At 32.9% G+C, this 26,155-nt stretch overlaps 1 protein-coding gene across 3 annotated transcripts; it reads right to left on the reverse strand.

Moving 5' to 3' along the window:
* Positions 1–15,897: 15,897 nt before the first annotated feature.
* LOC107433065 (double-stranded RNA-binding protein 4) lies at positions 15,898–24,810 on the reverse strand. Of its 3 annotated transcripts, none has more exons than XM_016044308.4 (7): positions 24,377–24,810; positions 23,114–23,308; positions 22,211–22,446; positions 21,875–22,094; positions 20,529–20,705; positions 18,835–19,113; positions 15,898–16,385 (listed from the first exon to the last, which is right to left on the reverse strand). In XM_016044308.4, the coding sequence occupies exons 1-7, from the start codon at positions 24,687–24,689 to the stop codon at positions 16,126–16,128; spliced, it is 1,680 nt and encodes a 559-aa protein (XP_015899794.3). In that variant the 5' UTR covers positions 24,690–24,810; the 3' UTR covers positions 15,898–16,125. The 3 variants fall into 3 exon arrangements, with proteins under 3 accessions (XP_015899794.3, XP_015899796.3, XP_015899795.3); XM_016044310.4 differs by lacking the exon at positions 15,898–16,385 and adding an exon at positions 17,659–17,851 and having other exon boundaries at positions 24,377–24,798; XM_016044309.4 differs by lacking the exon at positions 15,898–16,385 and adding an exon at positions 17,875–18,037 and having other exon boundaries at positions 24,377–24,805.
* Positions 24,811–26,155: the final 1,345 nt, after the last annotated feature.

The raw sequence follows: 26,155 nt of genomic DNA on the forward strand, positions 1-26,155 counted from the left end.
GGTTCAAGGCACAATCTAACCCATTTAAATAAGAGAAAAACAAAACCAAAACGTCAAAACTCATAAAAACATTATCGTAGATCTGTAGCCTTGTCCATACGACTTTGCAGCGCTCTAGAAGGCCTTTTGATGTTGCCAAAGTACCACAACCCTATGCAATGGGCACTGCAGCACTATTGCTCTACCTAAAAACCATTAAAAAAAAAAAAAGCCTATTTCAATGCTGCAGTGCCACTGTGGTGCTGTGACATGAACCTAGCTCGACTTGCTCCTAAACCGATATTAAATTAGCTAAAATCAAAAAATTATGTTCAAATTTTAATGGTCACCTTCACCCTAATCAATTTGTGATTAGAAACCTTGACATATGATAAAAATGCCACAATAGATTATGGGTGTCCTATTGATAAGTCAAACTAAAACACTCAATCTCTATTCGATGTTTTAGGTGTTAAAAGAGAATAAAGGAAATTCTTCTCGCTAATAATTTTGGAATAATAATCTAAGCTATTGTTCCATTGAAAAATAATTTCTTAAATAGGCTAAAGTTACAAAAAAAATCAAACCCTAAAACAACTAGACTAATTTCAGCCAACATAGAAAGAAATTAGGAAAGTGGTCAAATTTTCAAGTTTTTTCCTAAACTGATTTGGATTAATTAATTCCTTAATTTTGAAATAGGAATTAATTAATTTACAATCAAAATAATAAATATCAACCTTTCTAAATTAATTTGTATAGCAAATAATTAATTAAAAACCAAAATAAAAGACGATTTTCTAAAACAAAAAATCAAATTTCAGATTTGGAAAGTAGTTGACTAACTTTCCAAACAAGCTGTCCTTGTCCAATCACCAGCTGTTTAGCCTTCAAATCAATTTCAATATGCCATGTAGAATGTCCAAATTCTTAAATTTCTATTAATTAATGCTTTCAATAGTGCTGACAAAGTTCTATTTACTACTTCAGTTTGACCATCAATTTGTGGATGCCAAGAAGTAGAAAATAAAAGTTTTGTGCCTAACTTAGCCCACAATGGTTTACAAAAATAATTTAAGAACTTAGCATCCCTATCAGAAATAATTGTCCTAGCCATACCATGAAGTCTCACTACTTCCTTAAAGATCAAGTTAGCCACATAAGATGTATCATCAGTTTTATTACATGCAATGAAGTGTTGCCATCTTAGAAATTTACCTGTCCTAGACATAGATAAACTAAATAAAAAATCCATAGATAAATCAACCCATGGATGAGAAGGAATTGGCAATGGCATGTACAAGTCGTATGGCTTAAGCTTGGATTTTGATTTCTGACACCTTAAACACCTCTTACATATCCTTTCCACATCTTTCCTCATATTTGATCAATAAAAATGCTCTTACAATATGGATAGAGTTTTTACAATACCAAAATGTCCCATTAAGCTCCCACCATGACCTTCCCTAACTAACAATTCCCTAATGCTATAATTAGGTACATAAAGCTGACTTTTCTGAAACAAATACCCTTAAAAAATATATAATTTATTATAGCCATGCTTAGTACAATTTCTACATATTTCACCAAGTCACTATCATTAAATTTCTTTCAATTGTTCAAAACCAAGCAATCTAGCATCTAAGGTTGAAAACAATACATACCTTCCGGATAATGCATCGGCAACCATGTTTTCTTTACCTTTCTTATAGCGAATGACATAAGGAAAGGTCTCAATGAATTCAATCCATTTTCTATGCCTTCAGTTGAGCTTCTTTTGGCCTTTAATTTGATTTAATGATTCTTGATCTGTGTAAATCACAAACTCCTTTGGCATTAAATAATGTTGCCATATCTTCAAAGCTCAAACTAAAGCATACATCTCTTTGTTATAGGTTGGATACTTCAATGTCGCTCCATTCAACTTTTCACTAAAGTAGGTTATAGATCTTCTTTTTTGCATCAATACAACGTTAATACTCACCCCTGAAGCATGTCATTCAATTTCTAAAGTTTTAGAAAAATTTGGTAAAACCAATATTGGAGCATTAGTTAATTTTTCTTTCAACAATTAAAAAGCTTCTCTTATGCTTCTCCTCATTGGAATCCAACATTCTTCTTGACAATTTCCATCAAAGGTGCTGCACTAGTGCTAAAATCTTTGACAAATCTCCTGTAAAAACTAGCCAAACCATAAATACTCTTTACCTAGATGATCCTAATAAGCTTTGACCACTCTTGTATGGCATTGGCCTTAGATTGAATCACACATTTTAATGTTAGCAAACAAACTTTCCTTCCTAAGTTCTTCTAAAACTAATCTAAGATATCCTACATGATCATTTAAATTTCTACTATATACAAGAATATGATCAAAATAAACAATCACAAATTTTCTAACGAATGGACGCATAACATGGTTCATTAATCTCATGAAAGTACTAGATGCATTAGTTAAATCAAAAGGCATTACTAACCATTCATAAAACCATGTTTAGTTTTAAATGTGGTTTTCCACTCATCTCCCTCTTTCATTCTAACTTGATGATACCCACTCCTAAGATCTATTTTAGAAAACATGCATGCCCGTATAATTCATCAACCATACCATCTAATCTTAGAATAGGATGCCTATACTAAATTGTTATATTATTAATGGCCCTACAATCTACACACATACACCATGATCTATCTTTCTTAGGTACTAATAAAACAGGGATAGCACATGGACTCATACTTTCTCTCATGTATCCTTTTTTTAGCAATTCACTTACCTGATTTTGTAGTTCCTTTGCCTTCTTAGGATTACTCCTATATGCAGGCCTATTAGGAATTGCAGCTTCAGGAATAAAATCTATTTGATGCTTGATTTCTCGAACAAATGGTAAACCACTAGGAATCTTCTTTGGAAAGATATAATCAAATTCTATAAAAGAGAAAATATAGAACTTGGCAATACAAGCTCTTCAAAATTAGTAAGATGATTTAAATAAACATATTTAAACATTAAGACCAGCATAGGTTTATTACTAAAACTGCTTTTTTAATCTCACCTTGGCTAAGATAGAAATTTTTCTTTTTCTTTTCTTTCTTCTTTTTCTCACTCTCGGCTTCCTTTTTTTTTTTATCACTCTCGGCTTCCTCTCTCTTGTTATCACTTTCGACTTTTTCTCTCTTTTTCTTCTCACTCTTAGGTTTAAAAAACTTACCTTGGTTATGTGGTTCGACCTTGCTCTCTTATTTGGTAGATGAAGCCGTGGGTGGCATGCTTGTCTTCTCCTTTTGTCATTCGGTCTTTCTCCTTTGTTGCATTTGCAATTGATCTCTAAATATCTCTTTTGGAGTCAACGGCTCTAGTTTAATCTTCTTTCCTTTAAATCGGAATACAATGGTATTTTCTCAATCATAATATATGGTATCCTTATCAAATTGCCATGGCCTTCCCAATAAAATATGACCAGCATGCATAGGTACATTATCAAATAAAACCACATACATATATTTATCAATACTAAACTTTACCTTGGCTTATTTAGTTACCTTAATCTCTCCACTATCATTAAGTCATTGAAGTCTATGTGGTTTGAGATGTTTGATTGTTGTTAAACCTAATTTCACCACCACCACATTACTAATGACATTGGCACAACTTCCACTATCAATAATCATATTACAAATACTACCTTGAATGTCACATCTAGTATGGAAGATGTTTTCCCTTTGCACTTGATATTCATCCTTGTACACGGACAATACCCTTCTTGCCATCAAACTCAATTTGGCCCTGGAAAATTTTAGAGTCACAGGTTCATCTTGATCTTCTTCTTCAATTCTTTCTCAGCAAGTTCAGTTTCAGCTTCGGATCCCTCACTTTCTGATTCCAACTTTCCATTGCCTTTCAGCACCATAATTATTCTATTTAGGCATTGATTGGCAATATGTCCTTGACCCTGACACTTAAAACATACAATTTTATGGGTTCTAGATGGTTTAGGATCATCTTTACCCCTTGGTTTTGGTGCTTGCACATGTTCGGCCTGGTTGTCTCACCTTAGCCAACTGGTACTCCCTTCATCTAAGTTCGGCATTGGTCTTGATTCGAACATGGGATTGCTTCTCCAACCACTTGAACTTGTCCTTCCACTACTTGAAACTCCTCCAAACCGTGAGCTACTACCCCTCCTTTTGAGTTGGTTCTCAATTTTAAAGGCAACATATAGCATCTCTTCCAACTCCACATATTGTTGTAATTCCACTTGGTTAGCAATATCTTTATTTAAGCCTCCCAAAAACCACGTCATTGTTGCCTCATGTTTCTCTTTCATACTCAACCTCATCATGAGCATATCCATATCCTTGTAATTGTCCTCCACTGACCTACTGCCTTAAGATAAAGATTGTAATCTTTGATGCAACATCTTATGGTAATGGCTCGGTACAAATCTCTTCCTTATGGCTCTTTTCATTTGTTGCCAAGTGGTTATTAGCTCATAACCAACTCTTCTTTGGGTGATTTTAGTACATAATGTCCAAATTCTAAAGCGCAAACTTTGCCTTTTTAATCTTCGAATAGGTATGACAATCGAAGATAATCTCCATCTGCTCTTCCCATTCTAAGTAAGCCTCCAAATTATACTTTCCTAAAAATGGTGGTATATTGACCTTGATACTTCCAAGGTCATCATCTTTATCTCGAGCTTGCCTTCAACAGTTTTGTCTTCCTTATAGTGAAAAAATATCTTCGAACTCCTTCTCAATGTTATCCCCAAAATCACCTCCTCCAATTTCTTCCCTAAAATGCCCACGACCTCCTCGACCTTAACTACGGCCTCCATGTAACTCCATCCTTGGGTTAGGTCTTCCTTGGAAATTTTCAAATCTGTCCATTCTTTGATCTAGTTTATCAAATGCGAGCATTCATCCTTTGCAATTGTTCCACCAACATATTGGTAGGTTCCCCTCCACTTCCAGTTGCTCGAGATTCTCCTTTGAGTCTCACAGACTCGCCTCCAAATTCTCTTAAGGAATCACATCCTCTTCTTAATCTTAAATCTGTCATGTACTAGAAAATAATACAAAGAAAACCTCACCAAATTTTTCCTCACAGGTATCACTCAAACAAGGTCTTGTCACTCATGTTTTCACACTAGTTTCGGTTTTTTACTTTCCTTTAAGCTCATACTCTCTTGCCTTTTTTCCACTCACAAAAATATCTCAAAGTTCTTTTTTAAACACACTTAAATAGCAACTAGATCACTAATATGTCCTAATTAAACTTATCAATAAAACAGCAACAAAGCAAGCAAACACCGAGTGAATTTTTAACACCTAATTCTCGGATTTCTAACCAAAAACAAAGAAAAATAACAATGCAATTTTCAAAATCAATACCGAATAGATCAGAATATTAAGAAACCAAAAATTCAAGGATAAAATTTAGAAAAAGGATTCAAACAATGAACAAGAAACTATTCAAACAAAATATAGAATAGTTGTTGGTTGTAGTTCTCGTAATTTAAGTCTGAGTCTTAAATCCTTAAATTGATTTTATTCTAGTCCATTTAGCAAACAATATCCTAATATCCACCAACAATATTGATTAAATAAAAACCAACTCCAACAATTCTCAATTGAATTTCCCAAAGCCAAACAAACTCAATTTTTTTTTTTTTATATCCTTCGAAACCCGGCCTTTTCTTTTTTCTTTTTCTTTTTTCTTTCGCACCAAAACTTTTTTTTTTAAGAAACTTCTTTTTTTTTTTGACCACCAAAAAAAAATCCAGCATACAATCAACGCCAAAAATACAACCTCAAACCAAACAGCTTATCCAACCCAAACCAAACTTCAAAGCAAAAACAAATTGCAAAAATTTTAGTTTAATGCAATATGTTCTCAAAATTCCTCTTCTTCTTCTTTTTTTTTTTTTTGTTAATATATGAATGAAACTAATTAAGATTAGAATAGCAAGGAAAAATCAACAATAAACCAAATTACTAAGAACTATTATGCAGAACAACCAACAAACTAGAAAGCAAAATTTTGGCTAACAAAAAGGAATCAAATTCAGCTATGAAAAAAACAATTTTTTTTTTTTTAGAACATGTATGAATAAGAAACAATCTTGACCTAATATTAAAATTGTAGAATAACATAAAACAAAACAAAGTAAATAAGATAGATTAAACCTGAATAAAATTAGGCTCTGACACTAAATGATACGAACCTAAGTTGACTTGCTCCTAAACCCGTATTAAATTAGCCCGGATCAAAAAATTAAGTTCAAATTTTAATGGTCACCTTGATCCTCTAATCAAATTGTGATTAGAAACCTTGTATATAATGAAGACACCACAATAGGTTATGGATGTTCTATCGAAAAGTCAAACTAAAACACTCGGTCTCTATTCTACGTTTTAGGTGTTCATAGAGAACAAAGAGAATTCTTCACACAAATAATTTTTGAATAATAATCTAAGCTGCCATTCCATGAAAAATAAGTCCTTAAATGGGCTAAAGTTACAAAAAATCAAACCCTAAAACAACTAGGTTAATTTCAGCCAACATAGAAAGAAATTAGGAAAGTGGCCGAATTTCCAAGTCTTTTCCTAAACAAATTTGGATTAATTAATTAATTTACAATCAAAATAATAAAATATTAACCTTCCTAAATTAATTTGTATAGAAAATAATTAAATAAAAACAAAAATAAAAGACTATTTCCTAAAACAAAAAGTCAAATTTTAGATTTGGAAAGTAATTGACTAACTTTCCAAACAAGCTGTTTTTGCCCAATCACCGACTAGTTTAGGCTTTAAATCAGCTCCAATATACCATTTAGGATGCTAAATAGGATTAGAACTGGTTCGTATATGTTTCCCTTGATTGGAATGATCAAAACTTGCTTGAAATGCAAGTAAAGTCCTTCCTAGTGCCTAAACCACCAAAACCGGCCATGTTGTAGACTTGTGCATAAATGATGATCTTGGATGCCTTTGCTTCTGCCTTGACATGATTCCATGGCCTCTTAGTGAGCTCAATCACATTCATAGGCTGAAAAACTTTCCCCTTCTACCCCGAGTCCACAGATGTACCAAAACAGAGTCCCAGGTCTATTTCTACCTTCATAACTTGGATGCACAATACGGGCTTTGAATCTTCTGGTATAATCATACCTTATTGAGATTTAATAACACCTTGTATGAATCTAACCAAATTTTCTTTAAATTTCTTAGCTTTTGCCCTAGTAATTGGTCTTTTCTTTAGTTGCATAAGATCAGCACCCGAGCATGTAGTTGCTTGTACGAGTACAGGCGGATTCTCATCATGCTTGCCCTCCTTATGGCAATGCCATGGCACTTTACACCTCGCTTCAAGCCTGCAACTGTTCCTCTTTTCCTTTAGGTCTTCTTTCAGGCTTCAGACATCAATAATCTCCCACTTGAAGACTAAAACCATACCTCTTCTATCAATGACTAGTGTATGAGGTGCGCTTATCTACTTGTCTTCAACATCCAAGACCAATTGAAGTTTTGCACAGCTCTAGTTTCTCCATTGTCACTGGCTTAGTCAACTTGTCAAATGGATTCTTGCTTTTTCATATATTTATAAGTACCAACACCTCATCCTCAAGCAAATTTATGATGAAATGCAAATGGACATCGATATGCTTAGTCCGTGCATGGTATGCTAAGTTCTTGGCTAAGTTTATTACACTCGGACTATCACTATACAAAGCATACTCCTCTTGATGGAATTCCAATTCTGACAACAAGCCTTGCAACCATATCATCTCCTTGTTGGCCTCTATCACTACAACATATTTTACTTCAGTTGTATCACAATACTTTGTAGCTGAGTTACCTAACTAAAGGTAGTCCCACATAAAGAAAATACATAACCTGTTGACTTTCTCATGTTATCCACATTATTAGCATAGTCCATCTTTACACAAACTTGCAACTTCAACTCACCTCCTTTTAAACATAAACATATCTTTGTGGTACCTAGCAAGTATGTGAAAATTCATCTCACAGCCTCTTAATGTTGTTTATCTAGATTAGGCATGTATATACTGCCAACTTCTAACATGAGTTGTATCTGATCTCATGTCAACTATGGCATACATTAAACTTCTAATGGCTGAAGCATAGGGAATCATAGCCATATAGTCTAATTTTTAAATTGTCTTCGGACTCCATTCTTTGGTTAACTTGAAATGATAATCCAAAAGCACTTCAACAAGTTTGGCATCATTCATTGCAATACCTTTTGAATGTACTCTTCCTAAGATAGCTTTAGAATGCCATTCCTCCTATTCCTACTAAATCTCATGCCAAGTAAATTTTTTACCTAACCCAAGTCCATCATCTTAAATCTGCTGAGCAATTGCCTCTTCAACTTATTGAACTCATCAAAATTTATACTAGCAACCAACATGTCATCAATATAAAGTAACAAAATAATAAAACTTTTACCAATTCTCCTGAAGTAGCAACAGTTATCTGCATTACATTTGCGGTATCCATTCTTTTTCATGAAGCCATCAAACTTTTTGTACCACACTGCCTAGGGGTCTACTTCAAGCTATACAGGCTCTTCTTCAAGCCATACAGACTCCTCTTCAACTTATAAACCAAATTCTCCTTACCTTTAACTATAAAACCTTCTTGCTACTGCATGTATATCTCCTCCTCCAAATCACCAATGAGGAATGTTGTCTTCACATCTAACTACTCTACATGAAGATCCTCAACTACAACAATACTCTAACCTGATGGTAGTGATTTTCACCATTAAAGAGAATATATCAGCGTAGTCTATCCCTTGCATTTGTTGAAAACTTTTGACCACCAAACTGGCCTTATATCTCTTAGAACCATCATGTTCCTTCTTCAACCGAACATCTACTTATTTTGCAAAGCTTTCTTCCCCTCTGGAAGCTTGGTCAACCCATGTATGGTTATGCATCAAAGATTCCATCTCCTCATTAATAGCAAGCTCCAACTTACTTGCATCATTTACCCGACGTGCCTTATCATAAAACTCAGGCTCACCACCATCTATCAACAGCAGATGGTTCACGTACTTCTTATTTGGCTTATATGGTTAGCTAAATCTTCTAAGTGGATTCATTTATGTGGTTTCTCTACCTCCTATGTTATGGCTTCCTTAATTTGTGCATCAATTTCCTCAACCTATACATCTGATTCCTTATTCTAAAGAGCTTATCCTAATCGCCTTACTATGTTTGCCTAGACATAATCATCATCAAGCTCAAAATAAGTAGGTTTAGAATGTACCAACCTTATAGGATTTGAAGCATCTATATCCTTATATATGACATTCTCATTAAAGACTACATCTCTACTTCTGATGATCTTTCTATTTTGCTCATCCCAATGTCTATACCTAAGATCATCACCACCATACCTAATAAATGTGCACCTATGTGATCTGGCATCCAACTTACTCCTAGTTTGATCACTAACATGCACATAGCACACACATCCAAATACCTTCAAATATGAAAAACAAACCTCTTTCTTACTCAATACCTTTTCTGATATTTTGTGCTCTAATAGTTCTGATGGTTTTTGGTTGATCAGATAAGCTGCTATATTGATTGCTTCTACACAAAACGACATGCAACCTTATGCTCCTAGCCCTCTCCGACAATGTTCTATTTATTTGTTCTACTACTCAAAGAAGCCATCTATCTCTAGTAAATGTTGTCACATATCCCTCCTTTGCCAACTAGCTAATGGATATCAAATTCTTCCTCGAGTTAGGGATGTACCTCACATTCTGTAACTTCTAAACCAACTCATTCAATTTGATTTTCACACATCCATTACCAACAACATCACTCACCTAGTCATTACCCAAATAGACATTACTCAAATTACCTAAAACATAGTCTTCAAGTAATTCTATACATAAGATAACATGGAATGATACCCCAGTATCAAAAACCTAAGACTTAGTTTTGCTTTCCATTAACCAAATCAAAGCATCATATGTATCCTCTAATATAACATTTTCCTCTTTGCTATCACAGTTGTTCTTAGGAGCTCTATGTCTTGTGGTGCCACATCCTTATGGCTTCTAATGTTGATGTCCTTGTGATTCTTGGACATAGACCTCCTATTCTTTGACTTGGAACAACCTTTGTCTTATCCCCTGTCTTATCTATTCCTCTACTCTTTATATTCAATAGCGAACCTAAACTAGAAGACTGATCCTCTCACCATCTGATCTCTATGATCATATGATCATATCCATAATCTCTAAAAACTTTAGCTTAGATTTCCCAAAAGAACCACTAATTGAAGTGACAATACCTTCCAACTATTAAGCAAATACCCAAGGATCAACAGGCTTGTATCTCATTATCAAATTTAATAGAACGGAATTTAACTGATCCATCATTAAATTCATTCAAGTGCTCTTTAAAATTACTTCTTTTTGGCATCTTCAAACTAAAGAGTCTTTTGATAAAATGTACCTTATTAACAGCAAAATCTTGTTCATACATACTAGATAAGGCTTCCATGAGATATGCTACTGTAATCTTTGCTTTGATGTTGAAGGCCACCTATTTTGACAACGTCAACCTAATCGTACCTAGGACTTTTCAGTCTTGCAAATCCCATTGCTCTTGTTTCATTGCTTCTAGCTTCTTACCCAAAGGAAAATAAAGATCTTTTTGATAAAGGTAGTCTTCCATCTGCATCTTCCCATATCCAAAATTCATCTAGTTGAATTTCTTAATCTTTGAGTCTTTCTCTGAACCCATCACTCCCACTAGAATCAAAACTTTTATGCCGAAAATTGATTATTCAAACCAAGCTCTAATACCAATTTTTGGGAAAAATTAGATCTTCCCAGTTCTTTAATATATCAGGATTAATGGCAAAGATAAATCAATGAAACAATATATCAAAGCACATGCACAAAAACAACAGCAAAATAAAAGAGAAGACAATAATTTTTTAAAGTTGTCCGATGATCAACCTAATCCTTATGTCCACGGAGTGCATGGGCTCAAAATCCACTATCAAACTTGGAGGTTTTACAAAGATGGTGAAGAATTCTCTTTTATTCTCTTTTGTTATCTCTCTTTTTCTCTTGCTAAGTTTCTCAAACTCAAAATATCACATTGTTAAGTTAGGGCTAAATTTAAGCCATTTAAACTAAAGGAAAACACAATAAAAGCATTAAAACTCATAAAAATATTGTTGTAGTGTCGCAGCCTTATCTGAACAGCATCACAGCACTTTAAAATGCATTTCTACATTACCATAGCACCACTGCCCTATGCAATGGACATTGTAGTGCTAGCCTTCTACCAAAAAATGAAAAAAAAAAAAAAAGGCTCCTCTGGCACCCCCAGTGCTACAGTGCTGGCCCTCCTTGCCATAGAGTCGTGGTGCTTTCACCTCGCATAAGGCGTGCAACCCTTCCTCTTTTCTTTTGTGTCTTCTTTCAAAGTTCACACATCAACACAACCCACATAAGAAAGAAATAAGACATTGATGACTAAGTTTCATCCCCTTCTGCGAATCTGAAAGCCTCATTATAAGCAAAGAAATTATATGTAAGACGAAAAGCAAGGAAAAGAGGAGGAAGATTTGGATGACACCATTTAAGGGGAGAAAAAGGGCCTTAACTCTTAAGCAGCCATGTGGCATATAGCTTACCCTTAGAAGTAGAACAAATCACAAAAGTGCCAGCAAGTTAGAAATTCTAACCTATTATTCGCACTTTTAATAGTGGTATAGATATAGATTTCCAATTCCAACTTATAAAATCTGCCTTGAGAAATAATTAAATAAAATTAAAACCTTATATGGATCTGCCTTATGCTAAGTAAAACACACAACCAAAATCACCCAAATGGGTTTACTTGGTAGCTTATCGTGTTAAATCAAGCTGGTAAGAAATTTAATCAACTCGAACATGAACTATTAAGCTTTTGTGTGAAAATAAATAAATGTAAGCTCATTCGTTAAATTATCGTATTTTCTGTCACATAACTCATTAACACATTAAAAAATATATAAAATTTAAAAATTCAAATTTGACATAGGTTTTAAATAATAAATTATTTTATATATATATATAAATATAAAATCTTGAAAATAGACTTGTCTATTTTAAGATTTTTTAAAATTAAATTAAAAATAAATAAATCAATACATGTTTCAATAATGAGTTGAATATTTTTAATATTATAAAATTTTGCATAATTACAAAATAATCTTTCTTAGTGGGTTTAATGGGATTTTCTTGTATTATTATATTTCACTTGTTAAGGCCCATTAACTTATTGGGTTTTATTATGTGACATTGATATAGAACCTATGTGATATTATCAATCTAATCCGTAAATTATCATACGAATTCATATCTAAATTCATATCCTGTTATCTTATTGTATGAGATTTTTCAAACCTATTTTGGGTGTAATCTAGTTGTGCTATGCATCTAAGATGTCATGTTTAGGTGCATATGGATGTGTTTGGTCCTTGGAACCATTTTTGAAGGATGATAATATCCTTAAACAATGTTTCTCTAATTGCATCTTTATTTCAATTTCTAGAAATTTAAATCGGTTGCAAAACTGGATTGCTAAAAGGGCGTTAAGAGGCTTGCCGCCTCTAAATCGAGAACCTCTAAACCAACCTGAGTTGGTGTCTTAAGTTATGTCTGTGATGGAGAACGATAGAGATTACATAAGATTTTATTCATTAGGATTTTATGATTTTTAGCATTTTAATATTATTATGTTTATTAGGTTTTTTTATTATTATTTTAGTTTCCTTTAGGTTTATTATTTGGTTTCCTAATTTAACTAAGTTTTTTATTATTTTAATTTCCTAATGTTATTAGGTGATTTTATTATAAATAGGGGTTTTTGTAACTCTTTTAAGTAGTTGATCAATAATACAATTTATTTTCTAAGAGTTGTTTATCTGGTTTTGTGTGATGCAAAACAAATTTAGGTGTGATGCCTAGGATTTTAGGAGTGATTCCTAAACTTGTTCTGGTGTGATACTAGAACCTATCCTTTAATTTTCAGTTTTCTTTCCTTCCCCACCTGTCCTACATTAGTTTGGTATCAAAGCAAGGATCCAACCCTCATCGTGTGAACAGTATCTATAAACAGTACCAGTGAACAATCCCTTGCGACTGCCTGAAGAGTGTCCGATGATCAGATTGTTTCTTTGGCTAAAGGAATCATGACTACATGATCTGGAAAGAGTTTTAGAGGCAAAATAGCTGACAATCAATTTGACAAACTATTTATTCGTATGGTAGAACAAGTAGAGTATCTTACTATTCAAGTTAGTAACATAGAAACTCGGGTTAGCAATATTGAAGCACACATATTTCAGCTTAATAACTCTTCAATTAACAATGAACAAGAAGAGGTTCTTGAAGCCAATGATGATAAATATCAAGAGAAGCAACCAGCAAAGATAACTGCTCCAATGCCCTATCCTACAGCCCAGCAAGCAACTAACTAGGTGAGAGACATGTTTCAATCAACACAACATTGTTATAATACTTTTGATGATATCACAAAGAGGGTAAAATTTGAAGTACCAGATTTCGAAAGTAAGATAAATCCAACCGAGTTTGCTGATTGACTTTCTTCCATTGAAGAATATTTGGATTGGTACAATATGGATGATGATCGGAGAGTGAGATTTGCTAGGATGAATCTAGAAGGTCCTGCTAAAATTTGGTGGATGAGTATTGAAGGAGACGTGAAGAGAATGGGATTACCACTCATTGGTAATTGGCAAGAGATGAAAGCTAAGCTTAGGGAAAAATACATGCCTATCAATTATTATGATAAATTATATAAGCAAGCAGTCAACTTGAAGCAAAATAATATGTTAGTTGCTGAATATATGCAAAAGTTTGATGAATCGAAGACTCGAAGCCAGTTACTTGAAGATCCAAGAAACTCTTGCAAGATTTAAATTTGGTTTGAGATTTGATATTAGGAGAGAGCTGTTACGACAACCTATCTACAGCTTGGAGCAAGCATTTCATGTTTCTTTGGATTTGGAGAAGTATCTTAGAAGTTTCAAGAGACCTGATGCAATATTAAATCAAAGCATTGGAACTACAGCAAATAAATCATCTAATCAGCCTACAAAGTCCAAGGAATCTACTTATGATGCTGCTGGTTTTAGAGAAAAAGGCCACAAATGTTTCAAGTGTGGACAACCTTTTATATGGCATATAATTGTCTTAAGAGAAATTTACATCTTGGTAGAAAACATGAAGAAAAACCAAATCAACAGAAGGAAGAGGATGAAAAGAACTTTGACTATGGCATCTATAAGCCAGATGATTTAGAAGAAGATGAAATAGATGCTTCATTAATTGATGTTGTTAGACGTATTCTTTCAATTCCGAAAGACGAGAAGGAAGATTGGAAACGCACATCTATTTTTTAAATGGTGGTTCGTTGTGGAAATCAAGCACAAAAGCTTATCATTGATGGTGGTAGCAACATGAATGTTATTTCGGCATCTATGGTAGAGCGATTAAAACTTCCTATTGAACCACATCCACATCCATACAAGGTAGCATGGATTGGCTGCACTTCAATTCCTGTAACCCAATGCTGCCTAGTTTTTTTTTCATGTGGGGTTTATAGTGATTCTATTTTGTGTGATGTGATTCCGATGAAAGTAACAAATATTCTTCTTGGTCGTCCTTGGCTTTATGATAGAGATGTGTTTCATTGTAGAAGAGAAAACACTTACTCTTTCATATTTAATAATAGAAAAGTTGTGTTGAAGCCTATGACTGTAGCTGAGATGGATCAATATAAGGTGGAAAAGCCAAGTAATGTTTCTAACAACTCACACAAGTTGCAGCACATTCTTTCCAATAAAGAATTTGAACAAGAAAGTGAGAAAAAGATGATTGAAGCTCAGGTTCTTCAACTACCAAATTTTATAAACGATTTTGAAATTGTATATGAAGCATCAAGTGAAGAAATTAAGGGTACGGTTACTCAAGAAGGACAGCCTATTGATTTTAAACCTGAATCCTTAATTGAACTTTTACTTACACCTACACCCCTGCCACCTTACCCAAATCCCTACCTGAACCCTTGCCTACACCACCTACCATTTTATCCAAATCCTTATTTGAAACCTTACCTATACAACCTATCACCTTACTAGAACCACCTTTATCTACACGACTTGTCATCTTACCTAAATTTTTACTTACACAACCTAAATGTGTCAAGTTGGATTTAGAACATTTGAATGAAGGGTTTTTGTTGACCTTGAATGTCCCTACATTTGCTGTTCATGTAGTCTTCTTCATCAAGTCTGAGCTTATGCCGCTGAAGTTATCATTCTTGAAGTTTCGCTTATTGCTTTATGATTTCAGCTTTAAACTCATCGGGTTCTCGTTCTCTAAGAGGGAGAGAATGATGAAGAACGATAGAGATTACATAAGATTTTAATCATTAGGATTTTATGATTTTTGGGATTTTAATATTATTATGTTTATTAGGTTTTTTTATTATTATTTGAGTTTCCTTTAGGTTTATTATTTGGTTTCCTAATTTAACTATATTTCTTATTATTTTAATTTTCTAATGTTATTAGGTGATTTTATTATAAATAAGGGTTTTTGTAACTCTTTCCAGTAGTTGATCAATAAAATACAATTTATTTTCTGAGAGTTGTTTATCTGTTTTTGTGTGATGTAAAACAAACTTAGGTGTGATGCCTAGGATTTTAGGAGTAATTCTTAAACTTGTTCTAATGTGATGTTAGAATCTATCCTTTAATTTTCAGTTTTCTTTCCATCCCCACCTGTCGTACATTAGTCTGATTTCTCTTTATAATGGAAATTTTCTTTTTGTTCAAAAAAAATAAAATAAATCATCCGTTTTATTCTTTACTAAGTAGATTACATGATGAATATCCACTCACGAAATGGCATCAATATATTATGTCTTACATAATCCAATTGCTTACTAGATTGCTTATTCTAATTGATTAATAAATACAAAAGAGTAATACTCCTATATTATTCATATATCTCAATCTAGAAATATAATTAAAACATGAGCATATATAGTAACTGTTTTCAAGTCTTGATTAGTAAGACCCTTCGGGAGAAGGACCAGGTGCGACTTGTGGAGCACCTGCACCAGATTGCACTGTTATAGCAAGCTTCTGGCCACCAGTCTCACAATGCTTGCCTACTCCACAAATGTACCATTTCTTGCCAGGGCTAGCCAAAACAATTGTATCATTTCCGGTCATCAGTGCCTGATCTGGCGGCGGAACAATGCAGTTTTGGAAGCTGGTTGCATTCACTTTGAACACATTGTGGGCTCCTACGGGATACTGGAATACTACAAATTCCAAATAAACAAACTCATTTTAGTTGTAGCAGGAATCGACAATAGTACTTTAAGCATTTTAGTTGAAATGTTTTTTGGCTATTATTTAAAAAAAAAAAAAACACAGATTTGACAAATTATCCTAGCCACTAAAATTAGGTACATGTAACACTTTACTACTGTGCATTTCAAATAGACTGCAACTTCCAAAAAACTATCCAAGTTTAAATGGATAAGAAATTATAGCCATGAACCTACCAAGTGTATCTCCGACATGGAAGATCTTGCCTTTTGCCCAAGCATTGTAATCGTACCCTATTGTCCATCCTAATTCATCCCCAACTATGAACTCCTTTGCCAAACACAGATTTGCCATGACGACCAGCACAAAAGCAACGAAAATGCGTAGGGAAACCATGGGTGCTTAGTTATTGTAGGTTTCCGAACTAATTAGAGGTTTTTGCTTTGAGATGACACAATTAAAATAGAGATTATGAACTTATTTATGGTGTTTGAGAGGCATGCAAGTCCAAGACTAAAAACAGAAGTGCTGAAACTTCGGTACTTGTTAAATTTGTTTTCTTTATGGTTAGGACGGCATTGCCGAATAAGATAAGTTGGCTAACTAAAAATTAATAGCTATAAAACGATTTTGAAAAACAATGTCAACAAAGTTGGAGATGGAGCGATGCTGCGACTAATTTATACTAGAAAATGTATGTGGAATGCTTATCTTTAGTTGTTTTGTATGTAAAAATAAACTTTTTTTTCCTCTTTTTTTTTTTTTTTTTTTTTTAATAAAAGGTAACTACATTTTAGTAGTTAGTACCTCTAATTTTGAAAAAATGCATTATAAACCCGCGATTTTAAAAATAGTGCAATTGAAGTTCTGAATTTATGTTCATTGGACATTCGTCCAATTTTTAAACACTCCAGTGAAGCTTACAATTCCATCCAGATGTCCAACTAGTAATTCTTGCCAAGAAATCTCCAACTTCTATTTCCTGTTCTTTTATTATTATAAAACTATTTTTTATTTTTATCTTTTGGTATATTGAATGCAGAGACACGGGAGAGATTCCAACTCGAGACCATGTCCCGAGGAAAGCCACAGGGCTATCCCACTGGGTGTCTCCAACTTAGTGACCGAAAAATCAACCTAATTAATATATTTTTATATTATGCGTAATTTTCCAATATTATCACAGATTTAGCTCCACCAGAATGACGTTGGCAGCAAACCACAAGGATAATCATTTGTAATGAAAATGGGCAAACAGAAAAATAAGGTCTGCAAAGTGAGTCTACTTTTATCATATAAAAACTGTAATTTTTTCTACAAGTAGATATCAATATAGCACTCAATTGCTAAGGATGCACATGGGATTGGGTAATACCAAGCAGCTAAAAGATGAAGATATTGTTTTCCACAACTGATAGCAGCTGTAGCTGAATTTCTCCAAATACAGTGTGCTACACTGAAACCAATAATGCATGTCAGTATGCTAATATGTACATCATATCTCACTCAATATTTGAACCTCAAGCATTTACAACACAATAAATATGGTGAATTATAGTTAAAAATTTATAAATTTGGTGAGATCTTCTAATTGCAGCTACTTCCACTGTAATAATCTCATTCTTCAGGGCTACCATATTAACTGATTAAGAATCAATGAAGTTAGACAAAATAGCATAACTAACACCTGAACATCCTATCTCAAATACAACAAACCAAAAACAGCAACTGCACAATGAGTAAACTCAATTCATAATCCACACAGCTGGTGGTTTTCAAGCATTTCAACAATTTCAAATACAACATTAGATTTACTAGGAAACCAACCGATGCAGAATTTTATTTTTTTCACTATCCTTCCCATATTACCACAAAATAAGACTAAGGATATAAGCGCTATGGAGACAATACAAATGGTATGGCTGGACCACAGCTGGTGGTTTTCAAGCATTTCAACAATTTCAAATACAACAATAGATTTACTAGGAAACCAACGGATGCAGAATTTTATTTTTTTCACTATCCTTCCCATATTACCACAAAATAAGACTAAGGATATAAGCGCTATGGAGACAATACAAATGGTATGGCTGGACCATTTTAAGTCTAGCCCAATTAACTTTCAAGTTTTGCCCAACTTGATTGAAGTAGATTTAAAATAGTCTAGAATAGTCCAATCCATCTTATATGCCAAACAGGCACAAAATGACGTGAAACATGCTAGGTCCCAAATAAATAGATCTTTAAAGTCCTTCAGCAGTACGTATGCAAAAATACCCTAATGATTTCCTAGATAAGAATTTTAAGGAAAAAAGGAAAAATTTTATATTCACAATAACATATCAAAACTGAAATAATTCTTATTTGTGTTGACAATTCTTACAAACCACGTGCATTAGGATTAGGAACAAGCTATAGAAACCCACATATTTGTATTACCTTCTTGCTTTGGGTGAGAGAAAGCAACCCAGTTGTCATCGCTCATAGGCAACAATGTGCTACCCTCAGGAATCATCATATTCTGCCCATGTGGATAAACAGTAACCCTTTTATAAGATAAGATACTCCTTCCAGCTGACAGCTCGGGACTTGAATCCACAGTTAATTGAGCACTGCTAGAAGCTAAATGTGAAGATGACCCATTTTGGAACTCATAAGGAATGGAAGGGGATGTCGCGTTTCCATAGACAATATCAGATAATGATGAACTTCCTTTACCTATCACAATAACCAGATCTAGAAGATGAAATAGCAGGAAGATGACTACCGACGGTAGTATCTATCTTTAGTTAAAATAGATGAGCATGTGAATTTTACCACACAAAAGAAAAAAAAAAAAAAAAAAAAAAAAAAAAAAAAGGGCATGGGAATGAGTATCTGAAGTGACTAATCAAAATTGACTGAATATGTTAGACAAGGTTATACATGGATGCAAGTTTAACATGTAACAGGTATGTAGCTATCAGGAAATCAGTAATATAAGTGATGCTCATTTTGGATGGAAGACAGTTATCTGATAAATATGAATTTATGAACTTACGTTTGAGAAATTAAGAATATATAACATTTTTTAATTGACCTTCATTATCAGTTTATTTATCTCCACATTCTATTGGATCCAAAGTTTATCTTATGGACACATGCTGACATAATTTCTTTTTCATTTTACTTGGTTTTCTTTCTTCTTCTTCTTCTTCAATTTTTTTTTTTTTCTTTTTTTCACTTCATTCTTCAACCTTTCATAGTTGTCTTCGTGAATGCTGTACAACAAAGAGAGACACTTAGCAGCAATCAAGCCAGCAATGATGTTTCATGGACTACAAAATATTCCTACTACTTTTCTTCACAATAAAAAGCAATCAAGCCAACAAGATACGTTTCATGGACTAAAACATATTCCTACTGGTTCTTTTCTTCGCAGCAAACATCAATTTAAGTGTATTTACATTGTGGTATGAGAATAGTCATCATATATAGAAGACTGAGATAACGCTTTCTGATTAACATCAGAAGAACATATCAAGAATGATGCTTTAACTTTATATTATAAATCTTAGTCATTAAATGATGAAACAATAACAATGCTAACATAGATACAAATAAAACATTTTGTATATCATATCCACATGTTTCTAGTTTCATATTTATTTTCATTAATTCATTTGATTGGTATTATACCAGTATGAGAAGCAAATAACAACAGCAACAGAAAATCAACACTACACCCTGCACCCATCTCCAGACTTCCCTTTTTTTTTTTCTTTTTTTTTTTTTTTTTTTGGTTGGGGGGGTGGCTGGGTGTGGGGCGCCAACACCTATTCATATTGATCTAGTTGCTAACCTCATTATGAACAATCAAGTTTTAGGGGAATTGGCAGGTTACTCAAAAACAATTATAGTTAGTTATCTCTTTAATGCATCCCTTTCATGACTAACATCAACAGCATGTAGACTCCAACTAAATGTAACTCTAAGATTTATGCTTATGTGCTATGACCATCCTTACAGAAAGAAATTTGTGCAAATTCAAGATAATTTAAGGATAATGCCGTAAACTGAAAAGTATAAAACAAAATAAGGGAATTATGCTGAAGTAACTTACATAATAAAACAGAAGGGCTTTGAAAACTCACCCTTGTCATCATCAGCTTGCTCCATGGTAACTTTACCTGAACTTGAAATTATTGGTACTTGTGGTGTATCATTTTGTTGCACATCAGAGGGATTTGATTGCAAGCAATATGTTACAGGCAAAGAAGTTTCCTGTCCTTGATGAGTAGAGCACAGAATCGGAATTTCAATAGTCTTTCCTGAACAGGAAGCAAAATAAACATGATGGATTACAATTACTTAACGTACAAAGGTATAATCCTCATAAAGAAAATGGATTCCAAATCCAAAGATGTAAGGTTCTTGAATCTCAGGACATGACTTTGATTTTTTAAAGTTAAAAATCATACAAGCACACAAACCACTAGGTTAACATATACTTCTACAAAAATACAGCTCATATAACAGTTGTATTATGCAGAATTCACATAATTTTTTAAAATGCATTCAAATTAATTAAGTTCAAATAAATGCAATTAATAATTTTTAATTATACAAACCTTAGTTATTTTTTTATAACATTACAAGTAACAACTTTATTTCAGAAACCAATGAAGTTCGATGAGCTAAAATTTAAATGATATTAGATAACCTTCTATAAATGCCTTCTTTGGCATATTTCACAGGATATAAAATAGATATCATACATCCAATAAGAAGATTTAAAAAAATAAAAAAAATAAAAAAAATAAAAAAAAAAAAGAAGAAGAAGAAGAAGAAGAAGAAGACAACAACAACAATAACAATTATAATAAGAAAAGATTATCTTTTATTTTTAAGTGTTTTATTTCCTTTTATAATATATTTTTCTTTGTAAATATTTTTATAATAAAAAAATAAATATATAATAATGATAATAATAATAATAAAAGATAACTTTTATTTTTGAAGTGTTTTGTTTCTTTTTATAATATATTTTCTTTGTAAATATTTTATAATAAAAAAATTTACAGTTATTAGATATTTACAAATCTTATGCCTGTATATAATTCTATCTTTTACATCCTCGAAGTTTTTCACAACTCCAAAAAAAAATTGTCTAGCAAATGTTTTTCATAAGAAAGATCCACAAGTGAAAACGTATTTGCTATTTCTATGAAATATTTTTTAAGCAAGACATAAGGCCCGAACCGCAAAACCAATTAGTAAGATCATTGTCATTGTCAAATAGCTAGATATAGCTGTTATCTTCCACTACACATCTCTTAATTGAGCATCGATATACATGTTTATGTGAACCATCCACTAAGATTTTAACATCAGTTCCATCCTTCTTAGGTTAACTTTACTCTGAATCATCCACATGATAACATAAGTCATTTATTTGCACAACATACAAACAAAAGCGTAAATAAGAATATACACTCACGTTCTTTCAAAGCATTGTAGGCAACTTTTGCTGCATTAATTTCAGCATTCTTCTTAGTTTTTGCTTCTTCTCCAGTAAAAATTTGCCCTTCTATTTCCAAACTTGATACAAAAATTGGTTCATGAGCTTCACCTCTTCTGCTTGTGCTGTATATTGGTAAAGGGATACCTTCTTTTTGAACCAGTTCTTGCAAAAGGTTCTTGTAGAAACCAGAGTCATGCTAAAGAATATAAAAAATAAGAACAAGACATGCAAATAAGAAGAAAATTATAGATATTAAATACTGAATTTAATGATTATGCATAGGATAAATATAATTATGTTATAGAAAATAACCTGTTGAACTTCGTTGGGAGACAATGAGGTCAAAGCAAATTTTGCAGCTGCATTTTCAGCTTCCTTTAATGTGGAAAAAAAAGTTGGACTCTCAAAAGTCTGTCCATCAATTGTTACCCTACACTTGAAGCGGGTATTATGAGGAGGTCCTTCTCTCTCAGAGGCGTACTCTGGTAAGGCAAGATTTCTCTTTTGAGCATAATTCTGCAGTTGGCTCTTATACAAATGTTGCACATCTGTACTCCATATAAAAAATTCAAGATTGTTATAACTAAACAATAACATGTTAATAAACTTTATGAAATATTCAATGAAGAGAAACCATTAGATATTATAACGTACAATGTTATTGGTAAATAGCAACTTGATGGAAGACGTTACCATTATACACTTGCTTTGCCAATTTCTTTCCTCAAAATTGCATATAAACTCCAAATTTTTAATAAAGATTTCCGAATACAATAGCACAAGAATGAAAGGACGATAAGTGTGACATTCTAGGTCAATATATACGACAAAAAGGTAGCTATTTAGTACCTTAAGACTGAGAGGTTTTATAGCAGAAAGTGCATATCTTCTAACAAGAAACTACGGTTTACAGATTAATAGGCCTAGTTGCTAGCATAGAATGATTTTCTATGCTGCCCATTCCATCCTTGATACATATAAGGACAAACTTATCACACAGAAATCATTGTTAGAGTGAAATTAGGAGTGGTCTTTAAACTTCAATATCACCATTAAACTGAACAAACCACTCATTGGTTTAGAACACAAAATTAACACAATTAAAACCTTCACATAGTAGGTTTATCATTGTTAAGTTAACCCATTAAGCCAGCAACATAAGAGAAGGGGGGAAAAAAATGAGGAGAGAAAAAGAGAGAGAAAGAGAAAGAGTACTGGAAGAATGAGCTGTCACTTCTGCTTCTATTCTATTATCTCCTTGGACACCAGTTCTGCTTTCATCCACTTGCAGATTGGCAACCAATGAGCTGCCATTCTTCTGAGGAGTTTGAAGTGTTCCTTGAGCATCTGGCTGCAATGTCTGTCCGGTGGCATGTATACTATCCAATTCAGTGATTGCATTAGAAGAACCTGCAGAATAATAAGATAAAATTAATACAGTTTAGTACATGGTAAATATTGAATTGTTAAATTAGAAAGAATCACTCTATTTTGTCCTCACCGTGATAGTAACATAGACAAAAAGTCCAGAATATTGATAGTTAAACAGCAAACTCTATGCTTATAGGGCATCTCCTCTCTCGATAATCCACAACTAAGGATACAACATTATATCGACCTGTGTCTGACACCCATTTTGGATGCTCAAGAGAAATCCATCTAAATCCTTAAGAAAATAATACTGAAATTAAAGTAATTAATCTATTTGACAGAAACTATACATTATTTGATTAGTTTTTTTATTTTTTTAATTATTCAACGTTTATAGTTCTTGTTCAAGTTAACTTTCTCAAATAACAATCCAGACCTACAAAATAAATATCGGTGCGCCTTCACTCCTACATTTATGGGGTTAACATGTGGACATCCCGTGTCCTGTTGACACATGACACTCATGTCCATATCCAAAACTAAGAAGCAAGATTCTGAAAAATGATGTGTATGAAAAATTTTACAAACTACTATCGCAGAAACATCCGTATTATCAGTTAATATTCATGCAGTTATAAACATGAAATCAGCAAGTTTGTCCATATTATGACCAGCATGGATAAAACAAGCAGATGGTGAACCGCATGTGTTTAATCCATGATAAGACTCATCTATCTGATCAATAACGAGAGCCAAAAACACCCACCAAGAATTTTCCAAATTTCATGGATCTATCTCACACACACCGAAGAGGGAAAAAATAATAATAAAAAAAATTTTAAAATTTAAAAAAAAAAAAAAAAAAAAAAAAAAAAAAACCAACCCTATAAACAAATCACTGACCTAAGATTTTTCACGTTCAAAGCAGGCAAACAGAGCATTAAATTCAAGAACTTGCACAAAGTGATAGCAAAAGCAGTAACCCAAAAAAAAATAATAATAATAAAAAAAGAATTAAATTAAATAACAACAAAATGAATTAAAATTCAGAATCATAAATTATCATTAATAGCTGTTTTTCTTCTTCTCAAGTTCTAAAGGGTTTACCTGAAGTTGAAGGGAGTGAAGGTTGAGGAAAAGAGGAAGGTTTGGGAATGGAAGGTTTGGGGGGGTTAGGAACAGAGCTGACAATGGGGGGGCTAGGGTTTGGGAGAGAGAAATGATCGAATGCTATCTTAGCAGCATCGTTCTGAGCTTCCTTGGAAGATTTGGAGACATCGAGAGTTTGAAAAGCTTGGCCATTCACAGTGACCGTGGCCGAGAAGCAAGGGTTATGATCCAGACCTTGCTTTGAAGTGTTGTACACTGGCAAATTCCATGCCCTCTGCTGGCACAGCTCCTGCAGCTTCGATTTGTACATTTTCTTTTCCCTCTCAATTTCGTCGGAAAATCGATTGAAAGCTGAATTGGTATTCCCAGCTCAGAGCTGTAATATTTCCCACCAACACGCAAAAAAGAACCTGCCGCGTGACGGTCAATTTACCGAAATACCCTTTGTTCTCTTTTCTTTTTTTCTTTTTCTTTTTGAATTATGAAAATCCCAAACCTTATTTTTTATTATAAAAAATAATAATTTAAAAGTATGTTTAAACCAAACGCCATTTTTCCAGAAATACCCTAAACTTTCCCAAAAAATCATTCTCTTAACCTCCACGAACGAAGTTCCTGGTGTTTAGAATAAGAAACAGAAGGAGATTGGAAACTAGGGAATTTGAGAAACTCAAAAGAAAATAATAAAATAAAAATAAAAATTGAAGAAAGCGTTTTTTTTTTTTTTTTTTCCCCCCTAGAAGAGAAAGGATATTTTAGTAAAATGATGCTGTAGGATAGAATCTATGTTAAATTATTGAAAGAGTTAAATTATCGAAAGAGGGTCAGCAAAAGAATAAATGCCAAACTTGTACAAAGAAATGCGAATATGCAAGTTGTGTGAGGTATAATAAAGTAAAAAATCAATTCCTAAACTCCATAAATGAAGATTCTAGGCGTTAAACAAAAGAAGATTGGAAACTAGAAAATATGAGAAGCTAAAAGGAAGACAATAAAATTAAACTGCAAATAAAAACAAGGGCCTTTTTAATTTGGCTAAAAGAAAAAGGGTATTTTAGTAAAATGATATAGGGAGATAGAATCTATGCTAAATTATCACAAAAAAAAAAAAAAAAAAAAAAAAAAAAAAGGGGTTCGGTTAAAGAATAAACGCCACACCATTTGTTTCATATAAGTAAATGCCAAACTTGTACAAGAAAATATAAAGAAAATATGCGGACACATGTTACCTATATGAGGAAGAATAAATAAAGCATTGCCTTTTGCCAACCAAAAAAATAAAATAAAATAAAATAATTTGGCAAAAATAAAATAAAAAAGTTAAAAAGAAAATAATAATAATAATAAAGAATAAGATGTTCCTGCAAGGTCATTTCAATAAGAAAAATCATTCCCTCGAAGTCGAATTTCTTGAAAAATAATAAGAATAATAATAATAATTAATATTATTATTATTACGAAGTAGAAGGAGGTATTTCCATTGTTTTAAGGTATTATTCGCAGAAAAGAAACAGTAATAAGGTCTGGTGATGGTTTATTTTAGTTTTGAGGAGAATTACAAAGCATTATTCTCTTTCAACAATGTTTAGTCTCAAAAACAGAAATGTTTGAATTTGTTTTCTAAGCTTCTTTCTAATTTATCCTCTTAAGGTCATAATATCAAATCCACTTTCTAAATTTCTTTTTGTTAAAAATGGACTACAAATATTCAAATTGATTACTTATATAAGTAATTGAGCAAATTCCATTTTGATCCCTTATGGTTTGTATCTTGGA

The sequence above is a fragment of the Ziziphus jujuba genome, chromosome 11 (genome assembly GCF_031755915.1).
Source record: "Ziziphus jujuba cultivar Dongzao chromosome 11, ASM3175591v1".
Taxonomy (NCBI): domain Eukaryota; kingdom Viridiplantae; phylum Streptophyta; class Magnoliopsida; order Rosales; family Rhamnaceae; genus Ziziphus; species Ziziphus jujuba.

Excerpts from the sequence above, each read along its gene's own strand:
- LOC107433065 (XM_016044308.4), bottom strand. The coding sequence starts at position 24,689 with ATGTACAAATCGAAGCTGCAGGAGCTGTGCCAGCAGAGGGCATGGAAT. Across the intron at positions 22,095-22,210 it reads CTCCCAACGAAGTTCAACAG|CATGACTCTGGTTTCTACAA; the intron begins GTTATTTTCTAT and ends TATATTCTTTAG. Across the intron at positions 16,386-18,834 it reads CTCTCACCCAAAGCAAGAAG|TATTCCAGTATCCCGTAGGA; the intron begins GTAATACAAATA and ends TGGAATTTGTAG.